We start from the raw sequence: 12,228 nt of genomic DNA on the forward strand, positions 1-12,228 counted from the left end.
TCCATTATTAGAGTTGATAGTAGAAAGATAAAAGTGATTTTAATTTTTTTCACTGTGGATATAGTCTAAGTTTGTTGAGACAAAGATATATTTTATCAGGTACAAATTCACATATGTTCTATACTATTACATACTTGATATTACATACTTGAGACATTTAAAACTATATACATTATATTTGAGAGGAAGCTGGGTATGTACTTATCTAAATTACATAAAGCATGTATTTAATGCAAAATATGTACAATGATAAGCAGAACCTGATATTATAAACAAAGATAATTGTAAGAGTCTTCCTGACTTTTCCCCTAAAGGTTGCATTGTAAGTCAACCATATCTCTTTACAAGAGGAGCCAAAGGTCATGTAATCAAATGACCACCCTCCCCCCAACCCCCCAAAAAAGGTGCTATTTGTTAGAATATCTCAGCTACTCAACTACCTCTACCTTCTGCAGGCAAAGTCATCACTGGATTATTAATACAACCACTACTACACAGAACTTCTATTTAATAGCTGATGCTAAATAGCTAATAGCTAAATAGTAAGTATTGACTGAATATTTACTATAACCCAGGCATTGTCCTTAGTCTTTACATGAGTGTATCTTTATTTAACCCCATTTTATAGATGAAGAAAAGGCACTGAGAGATTCAGAAATCTGTTCAAGGTCATATAAACAGTGGGAGAAAAGGCTTGGAATTGAATCTAGGGCAGTCCCTGCACTTCATACTATACAACATTAACTTTCTTTAGCGTTTATATGAAGTAGATGCTGTACATCAACTTTATAACTTCATTAAATTATTTGTTTTAGAAGACAAGTTTTTTAGTCAAACTCTCTAATTTCAGAAATGTATTTATTCTGACAATTTTTAACATAGGCCTTCTTCGTTACATCTTGGAGTAAAAAAATTTAACCTGAAATAAGAAAAGCAAGAGACTGCTGCCTACTACCTAATGGTTGATTCTATCTGTCTCCAGGCTTAGGCTCTTCAGTTGTACTGTAACTTTTACCCTTAATGTCTTTCACTGTATACTGGTTTCTTCCTTTGACTTAGAAGTATGCTTAAGGCTTTCTTCTTCAAAGAGACACTTCAAAAAACCCCTCTCTTAAAGCTGCCACCCTTTCTTACTCACTACTGAATAGTCTATATCCACGATTTCTACACTACTGAATAGTCTATATCCACGATTTCTACTTCCTTACAAGTAGACTAGATTTAGAATCAGCTGGGTGTTAATCCTAGACAGGGGTTTCTCAACCTTGGAACGACAGACATTTTGGGTCAGATAATTCTCTGGGGTGTGTATGTAGGGGCAGGAGACTGTTGTATATTGCAGGACGTTTTACAGCATCTACCCACTAGATGCTATGAAATAATAGCACACCCTTCCCCAGGTGTGACAATAAAAAAAAGTCTCCAGACATTGCCAAATGCCCCTTGGGTGGCAAAATCATCACCAGTCTAGAGCTACTGACCTAGTTTAAATTATTTAATCTCTCTGAAACTCAAATATTTTATCTATAAAAATGATATATAGATGACTACTTAAAATTTATTTCAGGTATAATATTCTACTTCTGGCCTCTAATCCCTCAACTACAGTGAAACTCTTCTCTCAAAGGTTTCCACTGCCCAAATCACTACAATATAATGGTGGTTCTCAGTTCCAATCCTCTTTAATCTTTCAGAAGCATCCGACACTGTTGGGTACCAATTCCTTATATTTCTTTTTTGATAAGAGGTGGCTAAGATGGCCTCTTAAAATTCTCTTCTTTGGCTTTCAGGACATACTCACTGGGGTAGCCTCCCTCATGCAATTTCACAATTTCAAGAATCAGATGCATCCAAACTCCACCAACCTAATCAGTACTGTTACAGATCCAAATTACCAGCTTACATAAGATTCTGGTCTGTTCTTAGATCACTCAATTTCACAATGCCTACACTTGCCTATGCTTTGCTATAGTAATAACAATAAAGTCAACATTTCATTGAGAACTCATAATTTTAAAGGACTGTATAAGACATTTTTTGGTCTTCTGATGTGATAATAATCTCAATCAAATGTTAATAAGCTTTTACTGGTTCCCTCTCTGACTCTGTTTCTGACATTCTAATCTTTTCAAGATATAGTTTCTGCTGAAAATAAAAGGTATATTCAAAATAAAATATAAACACTTAAACCTATAATTAAATGTGACAGGTATATATACAAAGCTTAAATCTAGATGTACTATGTCCTTGTGATTTAGCAATATGACTGTAGGCAAGTAACTAAGCATTGATTTGGTCAGTGAAATGGGGTAACAGTATTCACCTCATGGGGTTGTGAAGATTAAATGAAATAACATATATAAAGCACTCAGCATACAGAAAGAGCTCAATAAATGTTGGCTGTTATATATCATCTAGAAAGCTATATTATCTTTAAATATTCCCATCTGTATCATCCTGAACCACTTTATTCCTATTGCAGTTCCTCTCAACCCACATCAGTCTTTTCTTTTACTAATCACGTATTTCTTTTTATCATTTTGAACACTTCAACAAATTGCACGTTTTGACCCCTTACATTAGCAGTTGTTCCTGGTATCCAGATGTAGCATGGTCATTTATAGTATTACTTGCAAAGCTATCATTTTAAGAGGTAATATCAGTATTTTAACTCTTATGAGAGATACAGGTTACACTGTTATACAATTAGTAGGTAATCTCCTGTTAATAAATTCAAACATAAATTGTTCCTAGCTTTTAAGTATCAATTTTGCTCAAGGAAAAATTTTAATATATAACATTATAAACCAGGTTGGGACTATATTTGGTATAAGGTTTAGGCCCTTTGTTGCTGTTTTTGGTACAATTTACAACTACATTGCCAGATGAAAAGTTTTAATATAAATGACAACAGTACTGGTTCACTATGGCTTTTATGTTATTTAGTACTAAAAAATCTAATGTATTAAGGTGGGCTGAGGTACTAGAAACATTATGGATGAATTTTAGTAGAGCAAGAACAGGCATGACACAACCCATGGTTGGAGAAGATACACATAAATAGTCCCTTCCATTTTGAACAGCTTGCTTCAATACATCCTGCCCCACCGCATGCTAGTTCTCCTAAGATGAACAGCTCTGAAAAGCTCCTTGATAGATTGGCTCTATCCCCTAGAAGGACAAATGAAAAGTACTAAAGCAACAACTGTTGTGGGATACGGATGGTAGATGTGCTAATAGGCACATAAAGAATTCCAGTATACAAGATAATAAAAGTTAATGAGAGTGATATTTACAACATCCAGCCAAATGAGTGTTAGCCCGTTCATAGTAATTATAGTTGTCTCTAATTTTTGTTTTAAAATGTTGCTCAGAACTCAACTAACTTTTAGAAATTTTGTTTATGTGCTCCTTTAGAATTTTTTCGATGCTTTTATCTTCGCAGAGTGAATTTTTATAAATAAATGTCACTGGAGATAAGCCAGGTGAACTGGATAGTAACAGAGCTGGATAATACTTTGGGAAATCACACACACACCAAAAAAAACAAAACCAAATCAAAGATGCAGCCAAAAAATTAACGGAGATGACGTTCTTAGATTGATCCAAGGTTGCCTCCGTGTAATTTCACAAGCGTTTCCAAAATATTCTAGGCAAGAGGCAATTTCCAAAAGATTCTAGCAAGAGTTGCTGAAGGACAATACTCTGATGCAAACATTGTTTTTTGAGGGATTGTGGGGTAAATGGGGGAGTGAAGGAAGTCCTATTATTTAATAATTATATGGAGGAAAAACGACTGGTAAATTTGAAAGGTAGTTTTTTTAGATCAAAAACCAAAATACTTAAGAAATGTCCCTAAATTTCTATATGTATGCCTGGGACCTTTAACTAGGGGGCCATGGAGAGAAGGAAGGTAGATGATTTAATGTTCACAATAATTAACCCTTTTGTCATGAATCTAATCTCATCTTAACTCCCTGAGTTAAAAACAAACAAACTGAGGTGCGATGGCTTACAACTGTAATTCTAGCACTTAGGGGAGGCAGAGGCAGGAGTACAGCTTGAGCTTAGGAGTTCAAGACCAGCCTGGCCAACACAGCGAGAGTCTGTCTCTACGAAAAATACAAATTAGCCGGGCGTGGTAGCTCATGCCTGCAATCCCACCTAGGGTAGGCCGAGGCGGGAGGATCGTTTGAACCGGGGAGTTGGAGGCTGCAGTGAGCTACGATCGTGCCACTGCACTCCAGTCTGGGAAACAGGACAGAGCGAGACTCCATCTCAAAAAACAAAACAAAACTGAGCTAAAGACAGAATTAGGATTGGCCTGGGGAGCGGGGTCTGAGTCTATGGGATGAGGTTGTCTAACAGGCCCCTCACAGGGAGATGAGAACCGCTTGGCCACACAGAGGCAAAATCTGGCCGAGGTCAGCACAGCCTTCTCGGCGTTAAGAACGGGGCGCCTGAGGGGCATCCCGGTCCCCGATTAGAACCTCCTAGGCTCTGGCAGGCAGAAACAGGGTGAAGACAGGCTCCGGCCGCGGGCTCTGCGGAAGGGCGGGACTAGCTCTCCGCGGCCTGCCGGGGGGGCGGAGTCTGCGCTGAGTGAAGAAATGCCAGAATCCGCGTAGAGGGTCCAGGGGTGCGCTGCCGCTGAGGATAGGGCGCTGAGGGTCTGAACCGTGATGTAAGGAGGGGCTGGAGTTCGCGGGCACGTTTCTTTTGGGTTGGGCGGCGGAGGGGAAGCTTTAGGGCCCGGAGCAGGGTTTTACCAGAGCAGTCCACCCCTCCCGCCCCGTTAACCTGAGATTCTCTTTCGCCTCGGCTTGGTTCCGGTCGCTACTGTGTGTTCCGCCGTCGCAGCCTTTGGGCTGCTCGACCACGCCCCGTCTTAGAAGGTCAGGTGTGCAAAACTTGGACTCGACTTCATCCAAGAGCTCGTCCAGGTCCTCCGCCATCTTGAATCGCCTGGCGTTTTCCCCTCCAATCGCCAGGGTCCGGTCGTTTCCAGGGGTAACGCGGAGACCCGGCTGGCTCACGTTCCATTATGCGTCCCTGCGCATGCGCACTGCTTCCCGTGGCAACCCGGCGCCCAAGAGGGCTAGCGGCAGAGAACGCGGTGGGTTCGGGAGGGGCTGGCGCATGCCGGGTCGGAGTTCGGAGCTGTCTCTGCCCTGTGTCTATGTGACTCGCGATGCTTTGCGTTTCTTCCTTTAAGCTCGTCTGGCGTGGTTTGTCCCGTCTGCCCCTCCCGGGCCCACGTTGTAACCACAACCACACTTTCTCGCCCTTTCATTCTCTCCTCTCCCGTTTGGGTCCCTGTTGTGTTTCAACCGTTAGAAAATTCCTGAAATCTGTGGAAGTTGGGGCAGAACGCTCTAAAACACAAAAAGTGTTTGATGGCAAGAAAAAAAAGCTGATGTAACCGTAGTCGGCAGGATTCGAACCTGCGCGGGGAGACCCCAATGGATTTCTAGTCCATCGCCTTAACCACTCGGCCACGACTACTGGCGGTGAGTGTCTGTGGTGAGAATGCATGTAGAACCTGCACAAGCGTCTGCTGCACTGACAGGCACGTTTTGATCTGGAGGAAACCATTACTGAGCTGTTGGGAGCATATTTGAATGTTATGGCGCTTATCATTTTACTGTTTGTAAAACTCTTATAAGGTATCCCGTCCAACTCTTTGTTGGAAAAAAGGGAAATTCTAATTAAATCTGAGAGAGGGAGAGATGCGTGCTCAAAACTATTGTACACCCACCTGCTTGCACAATGTTGGAGCCATTTCCAGGAGAGAACCAGGAACCGGGTGGGGGCCAACCAGTCTCCTGGCTTCCTTGATAGGGCTGTCAGTTTCACTCTTTCGCCTTTCTCTTTGACAAAAGGCTCCCAGGACTTTCTTTTCACCCATTCATTATACATTAAGAAGCTATTTACCCAGCGATTTAAATTCACTCCGCAGGGTCAGACAGTCCCACCGTGCCATAAAAGTACTACTTTGAAAAGTGTAAAGCGGGATACAAGCGTAAGGTGTTGTTAATGGCATTCTTAATAAATACGGTCCACAGTTTAACCTGTGTTTTGGGTATTTCTAAAGTGCGATAGCAAAGAGTTTGGCATCCTTGGGAACTCTGGAGATAGTTTCATCCAGATGATTTGTTCAAAGTATCTTTTAACGTCCCTGAAGAGCAACATGTAGTGGTGTGCTGGAGTGAATGGGACCTGCTCACTCCTACCCACTGATAAATTTTCAAGGATTTTGGGAGCTAGTTGTTAAATGCAACTATTATTAAATATTAAATTATGCAAACTTGCAATTACATTATATTAAAAGCAAATGTGATACTCAAAATTAACATTCTAGTGATTCTACTACATTTTACTATTATTTATAATTGAGATTATTTACATCTGAAAGACTTTCTCTCTTTAATTTTCCATTCAGCGATGTCACTTGGGAACCTTGAAATGAGCCATAGTGGGTGTTATTTACATGAGGGAAATTGCGAATGTGCCAAAGCAGGGCTTTTTATCCGTAGGAGCTGGTTGTCATTTAGTAGCATACTGCATGTTACCATCAGACCAACTTTGAATATTCCCAGCAAGGCAACACTCCCCTTTTCTGCACTGCCGCTCTAGTTATTGTCTCTGAATCTTTGTTTTAGCTATTAGAATCCTGGCATATACCTCCCCCCCCCACACATATATGCATATAAACATATATATATATATATTTACACACACAGAGGAAACCAGCATTTTTATGCAAAATACTTAACAACATTGAGCACTGACCACTCAGATCAGACACTGCCAGGATGCTTAATTAGTATCCTAGAGGCCCCCAGACATAGTGTTGGTTACGCTTGTAGTCAGAGTAGAGAACTCCAGAGGGTGGGGAGACAATGTTGGGGCAAGGAGGGGACTCGAACACTAGTTATTTGTCTAGAATCCTGACTTATTCTATGATTTTCCACTCATTAATTTTTTTTTTTTTTGAGACGGAGTCTTGCTTTGTGCCCCAGGCTGGAGTGCAGTGGCGCGATCTCGGCTCACTGCAAGCTCCGCCTCCCGGGTTCACGCCATTCTCCTGCCTCAGCCTCCCGACTACCTGGGACTACAGGCGCCCACCACCACGCCCGGCTAATTTTCTTGTATTTTTAGTAGAGACGGGGTTTCACCGTGTTAGCTAGGATGGTCTCGATCTGCTGACCTCGTGATCCGCCCGCCTCGGCCTCCCAAAGTGCTGGCATTACAGGCTTGAGCCACCGCGCCCGGACCCACTCATTAATTTTTTAAAGTTTTTTTCCAAGTTGCCTTGCTGGGCTATTTTACCTAGAACCGGCCTCCAGCAGAAAGACAAGGAAAAGCTGCTTGAAAAAGCGGTCCTTGCAACGTGGTTCTAGGGGAAGTCATGCATAGTTGCCATCCAGTTTAACAGGCTTACATTAATGATTTGCTTTTGCTCTTGAGAAGATGAAATCTAAGGGGATCTGTAGCAATGTTGAAAGTATCTATTAGCGTATAGAAGATTTGCAATGAGAGATGGTGAAAAAATAAAAGAGAAAATGTTTCTGGTTTTCTGTTTTGTTTTTGTGACTATTAGACAAAAATCAGTGTGTTCCCTCCTTCCCTCACTTATACTCCCATTTTTCTGGTCTTTTGATTGGATGATTTATTCCGTTTACATTTAAAATTTCATTTTATTGATTTTATTTACTTTCAGTAGCTTTTGGGGTACAAGCAGTTTTTGGTTACATGGATGAATTGTATAGCGGTGAAGTCTGAAATTTTAGTGCACCTGTCACCCGAGTAGTGTACATTGTACCCAATAGGTAGTGTTCTTTTTTTTTTTTTTTTTTCCGAGACGGAGTTTCGCTCTTGTTGCCCAGGCTGGAGTGTGCAATGGTGCGATTTCTGCTCACCACAGCCTGTGCTTCCTGGGTTCAGGTGATACTCCTGCCTCAGCCTGCCGAGTAGCTGGGATTACAGGCATGTGCCACCATGCCGGGCTAATTTTGTATTTTTAGTAGAGACGGGGTTTCTCCATGTTGTTCAGGCTGGTCTTGAACTCCTGACCTCAAGTGATCTGCCTGCCTCGGCCTCCCAAAGTGCTGGGATTACAGGCATGAGCCATCATGCCCAGCCTCCAATAGGTAGTATTCTTATCCTTTACCCTCCACCCGTCCTCCTCTCTTCTGAGTCTCCAGTGTCCATTATGCCACTCTATATGCCTTTGCGTACTCACAAATTAACTCCTACTTACAAGTGAGAACATACGATAATTTGGTTTTCCAGTCCTGCCCACTCCCATTTTAATAAAATGGATGTATGGATCATCTAGAGTTTGGTATTTTGAGAATTTCATTTATGGCTCATTCAACTCTGGTGGGTCTCCTGACTTGAGTCATGTTCTCTTTCTGGTTTGCCTCTGAGAGTAAAACGTCGAGTTCAGAGTCTACAAGGAGAAATGCCACATGCCACGTAAGAGTAACATATGTGTATGGCTGTGTGATAAAGTATAAAATTACAGTGCACTAGTAAAATCTCCAGATGTGAGTAAGAAAGTTACACAGTGATAAAATTCAGTGGGCTCTAAACAATGGATGTGGATGTATAAGATGAAGGTAGTGTGGCTTTAGAAGATTCTACATTCATGCAAATCCTATTAGATCATTTTTTAAGAAACCCCTGCTATAAATTCGTTTGATATAACTTTCTGTTTTCTGAGCAATCTTCTTTCTTTCTCTGTAATTGTTAATGTGTGTAGACAATGTTGTGAATCCTTGTCCCCTGTCTTTCCCAGTCATGGAAAGCATGCTGAGTGTCAGGTATTTCATAAAGAATGGGCAAGTGCCTCCAGGTGATACAATCATTAACATGGTAAAGGGGACTGGGTGCGGTGGCTCATGCCTGTAATCCCAGCACTTTGGGAGGCCAAGGTGGGCGAATCACTTGAGCCCAGCGGATCACTTGAGCCCAGGAGTTTTGAGACTAGCCCAGGTGACATGGCAAAACCCTGTCTCTAAAAAAAAAAATTACAAAAATTGGCCAGGCATGGTGGCGCTGCACCTGTGGTCCCGGGTATGTGGTAGACTGAGGTGGGAGGATGGCTTGAGCTCAGGAGGTGGAGGCTGCAGTGAGCCGAGATAGTGCCACTGAACTTTAGCCTGGGCAAGAGAATGAGACTCTGTCTTAAAAACAAAACAAAAAACACGGTAAAGGGGCATGCCATGTATTATTACATACATTTAGTATTCAAGGAAGTATTTTAGGTAAGAGGTGTCCAAATTAGGAAATCAAAGCATTGTTGTCTTTCCCAAGTATCTGAAGAACTCTCTGAGCCTGGTTTCTTGCTAGTACCATTGTAAATAAGTTAGAAGTGGTGAGGCAGCTGGTTCTGCTGTCCCACACAGTCCCAGGCCAACTGCTTCAGTTACAAGGTGTCCTGTAATCTCCCTGGCTACTCACATAATGAATTGCAAGGCTTCTTCGAATTCCCAGGTACTTAGGTTTAATTTTCCCTTCCCTGCATCTCTCCCCCGCATACTACAGGTCTTTTAAACAAATACCCACTGCTGGGTGGTGACATTGGCATGAGGGAAGGCATCCTCCTGGGCCAGTTGCAAGCCTCCTAGCAGCTGATGCCATGGAAGAATGGAGTATGGAGTAGCACCAAAGCAGCTCCAGTTCTTTTAAGTGGTCTCTGAATTAGGCCTCGATGTCATGTAGGTAAATTCAGCCCAGAACATGCAGAATCTTTAATGGAATTTGTACGTTCATCTCTCACAGCTGTGGAGAGTTTAGACTAATCACAACTCTCACTGGGATACTATTATCTTGGTAATTTGAAAAAGGATCAGGAGCCTGCAGGCTTGGAACATCTTGAGAAAACTCTGACTCTGAAATACATCATCACATGTGGGGGACAGCACTTGCGGCATCATCGCAGCGAGCTGAAGAATGCTGAAATCAAGTATTTCTCTGGCGTGATTTCAAATGGCTTGAGAAACCTGAGAACTTTTTTTTTTTTTTTTTAAACTGCAAAACAGATTCTTTCCTCTTCCATCAACCCCACTGCTGTCAATATGTCCAGTGTTAGGTGCCAGAAATGAGCATAGCCTCTTAATGATAACAATGCCAAGGTTAACACAGCCGCCAGGGGCTCTCTCAAGAATCTGTTAGGGTGTATTTTGCTCTACAGACACGTTCTGAAGGCATGCACCTCTTTAGCTTTTCTAGTCTCAGTACATTTCTCTTCAGCAGCCTGGATAAAACCTGTCACTTTTTGCCAGAACTTCTCATGCTTTGGGGCCCCTCAGACACCATTTTTCATTGACCCCATGAGTCCATATGGTAGGGCGAGGTTCAAAGTTGGTATTTGGGAATCAGCTTCTGACAGCACAGAAGTCTGGTGTACTGCGGTCATGTGTTCAAAAGGCCAGGATTTGCAGATGTGCTATAAGAGTGTAATATAATTTTTGACTCCATCCAAATGGATATTTTATCACCATCCACATAGCAACCAACAAACAGATGAGTCTGAGGAGGCAAGTGCTAATGTATGTGGCTCAAACCAGTCGGCCCTCTGAGGAGTCAGTAGTTCAGCCTCTTTTTGAGGCTTTAACATCACAATGTTCCTTTCAATTCTACAGTTATGTGAGTACAGCTCCTTCCCTCCCCCCTTTTTCATACTGTTTTTGCTTTATAATTTTTAAGCTTTAGAAAGTTAAGCCTGATTCAAAAAAAAATTGGGGAAAAAGGGGAGGGGAATAGCAATTTCAGTCAGGCATTAAAATGAAGGCAAAGTGAAACCAAATTGATGGAGGTGATGGGACATGCCCAACAGGCCTGGGCTTAGGTTTGGTGTCCATCAGTCTTCCATTTCCCCTGATTGTCCATATGGACTCTTGGGAAGGAACCCAAGGTTTTATGCAGGCCAATTTGCTCTGTTTCCTCCGTTACGGATTCACAAGTCAACCAGTCTTTATGGCCTTACAAAAGGTACCTGTTGGTATCAACCTTGCCATGAACTGCCCACGGAATATTTGGGGGCTAGAAAGGACTTTAGTGATAATGTATGAAACTCTTTCAGCTGAGGTTGCAGTGAGCCGAGATCACACCACCGTACTCCACTCCAGCCTGGGCAACATAGTGTGTCTCAAAAAACAAAAAAACAAAAAGCCAAAAAAAACACCTCTTTCATTTTATAGATAAAGCAATCAAAATCAAGGCCAGAGAGGTGCAATAATTTAGAAATTCTTTGATTATTCAGAGATTTTCATTATAACCATTCATTGCATTCTTTTTTTTTTCTTTTTATTATACTTTAAGTTCTAGGGTACATATACACAACATGCAGGTTTGTTACATATGTATACATGTGCCATGTTGGTGTGCTGCACCCATTAACTCCTCATTTACATTAGGTATGTCTCCTAATGCTATTCCTCCCCCATCCCCCCACCCCACGACAGGTCCTGGTGTGTGACGTTCCCCTTCCTGTGTCCAAGTGTTCTCATTGTTCAATTCCCACCTATGAGTGAGAACATGCGGTGTTTGGTTTTCTGTTCTTGTGATAGTTTGCTGAGATTGATGGTTTCCAGCTGCATCCATGTCCCTGTAAAGGACACGAACTCATCCTTTTTTATGGCTGCATAGTATTCCATGGTGTATATGTGCCACATTTTCTTAATCCAGTCTGTCATTGATGGACATTTGGGTTGGTTCCAAGTCTTTGCTATTGTGAATAGTGCTGCAGTAAACATACGTGTGCATGTGTCTTTATAGCAGCATGATTTATAATCCTTTGGGTATATACCCAGTAATGGAATCACTGGGTCAAATTTCTAGTTCTAGATCCTTGAGGAATCGCCACACTGTCTTCCACAATGGTTGAACTAGTTTACAGTCCCACCAACAGGGTAAAAGTGTTCCTATTTCCCCACATCCTCTCCAGCACCTGTTGTTCCCTGACCTTTTAATGATCACCATTCTCACTGATGTGAGATGGTATCTCATTGTGGTTTTGATTTGCATTTCTCTGATGGCTAGTGATGATGAGCATTTTTTCATGTGTCTGTTGGCTGCATAAATGTCTTCTTTTGAGAAGTGTCTGTTCATATCCTTTACCCACTTTTTAATGGGGTTTTTTTTTCTTGTAAATTTGTTTGAGTTCTTTGTAGGTTCTGGATATTAGCCCTTTGTCAGATGAGTAGATTGCAAAAATTT

General features: G+C 41.8%; 1 protein-coding gene and 1 non-coding gene across 3 annotated transcripts in view; both read right to left on the reverse strand.

The window, feature by feature from the left end:
- Window positions 1–5,165, reverse strand: part of C9H8orf37 (chromosome 9 C8orf37 homolog) — a 32,437-nt gene extending 27,272 nt beyond the window's left edge. The window contains exon 1 of one of the 2 annotated variants that reach the window (XM_010360635.2): window positions 4,801–5,162. In XM_010360635.2, the coding sequence (XP_010358937.1) occupies window positions 4,801–4,955 (155 nt within the window). In that variant the 5' untranslated portion in view covers window positions 4,956–5,162. Of the gene's footprint in view, window positions 1–4,800 lie in introns of both variants that reach the window. The other variant, XM_030937972.1, reaches the window with a different exon arrangement.
- A 258-nt stretch (window positions 5,166–5,423) lies between these two features.
- TRNAS-AGA lies at window positions 5,424–5,505 on the reverse strand. The gene has a single exon. It is a non-coding gene; the product is annotated as a tRNA-Ser (tRNA).
- Between the last annotated feature and the right edge of the window lie 6,723 nt (window positions 5,506–12,228).

The sequence above is a fragment of the Rhinopithecus roxellana genome, chromosome 9 (assembly GCF_007565055.1).
Source record: "Rhinopithecus roxellana isolate Shanxi Qingling chromosome 9, ASM756505v1, whole genome shotgun sequence".
In the NCBI taxonomy this organism is placed as follows: Eukaryota; Metazoa; Chordata; class Mammalia; order Primates; family Cercopithecidae; genus Rhinopithecus; species Rhinopithecus roxellana.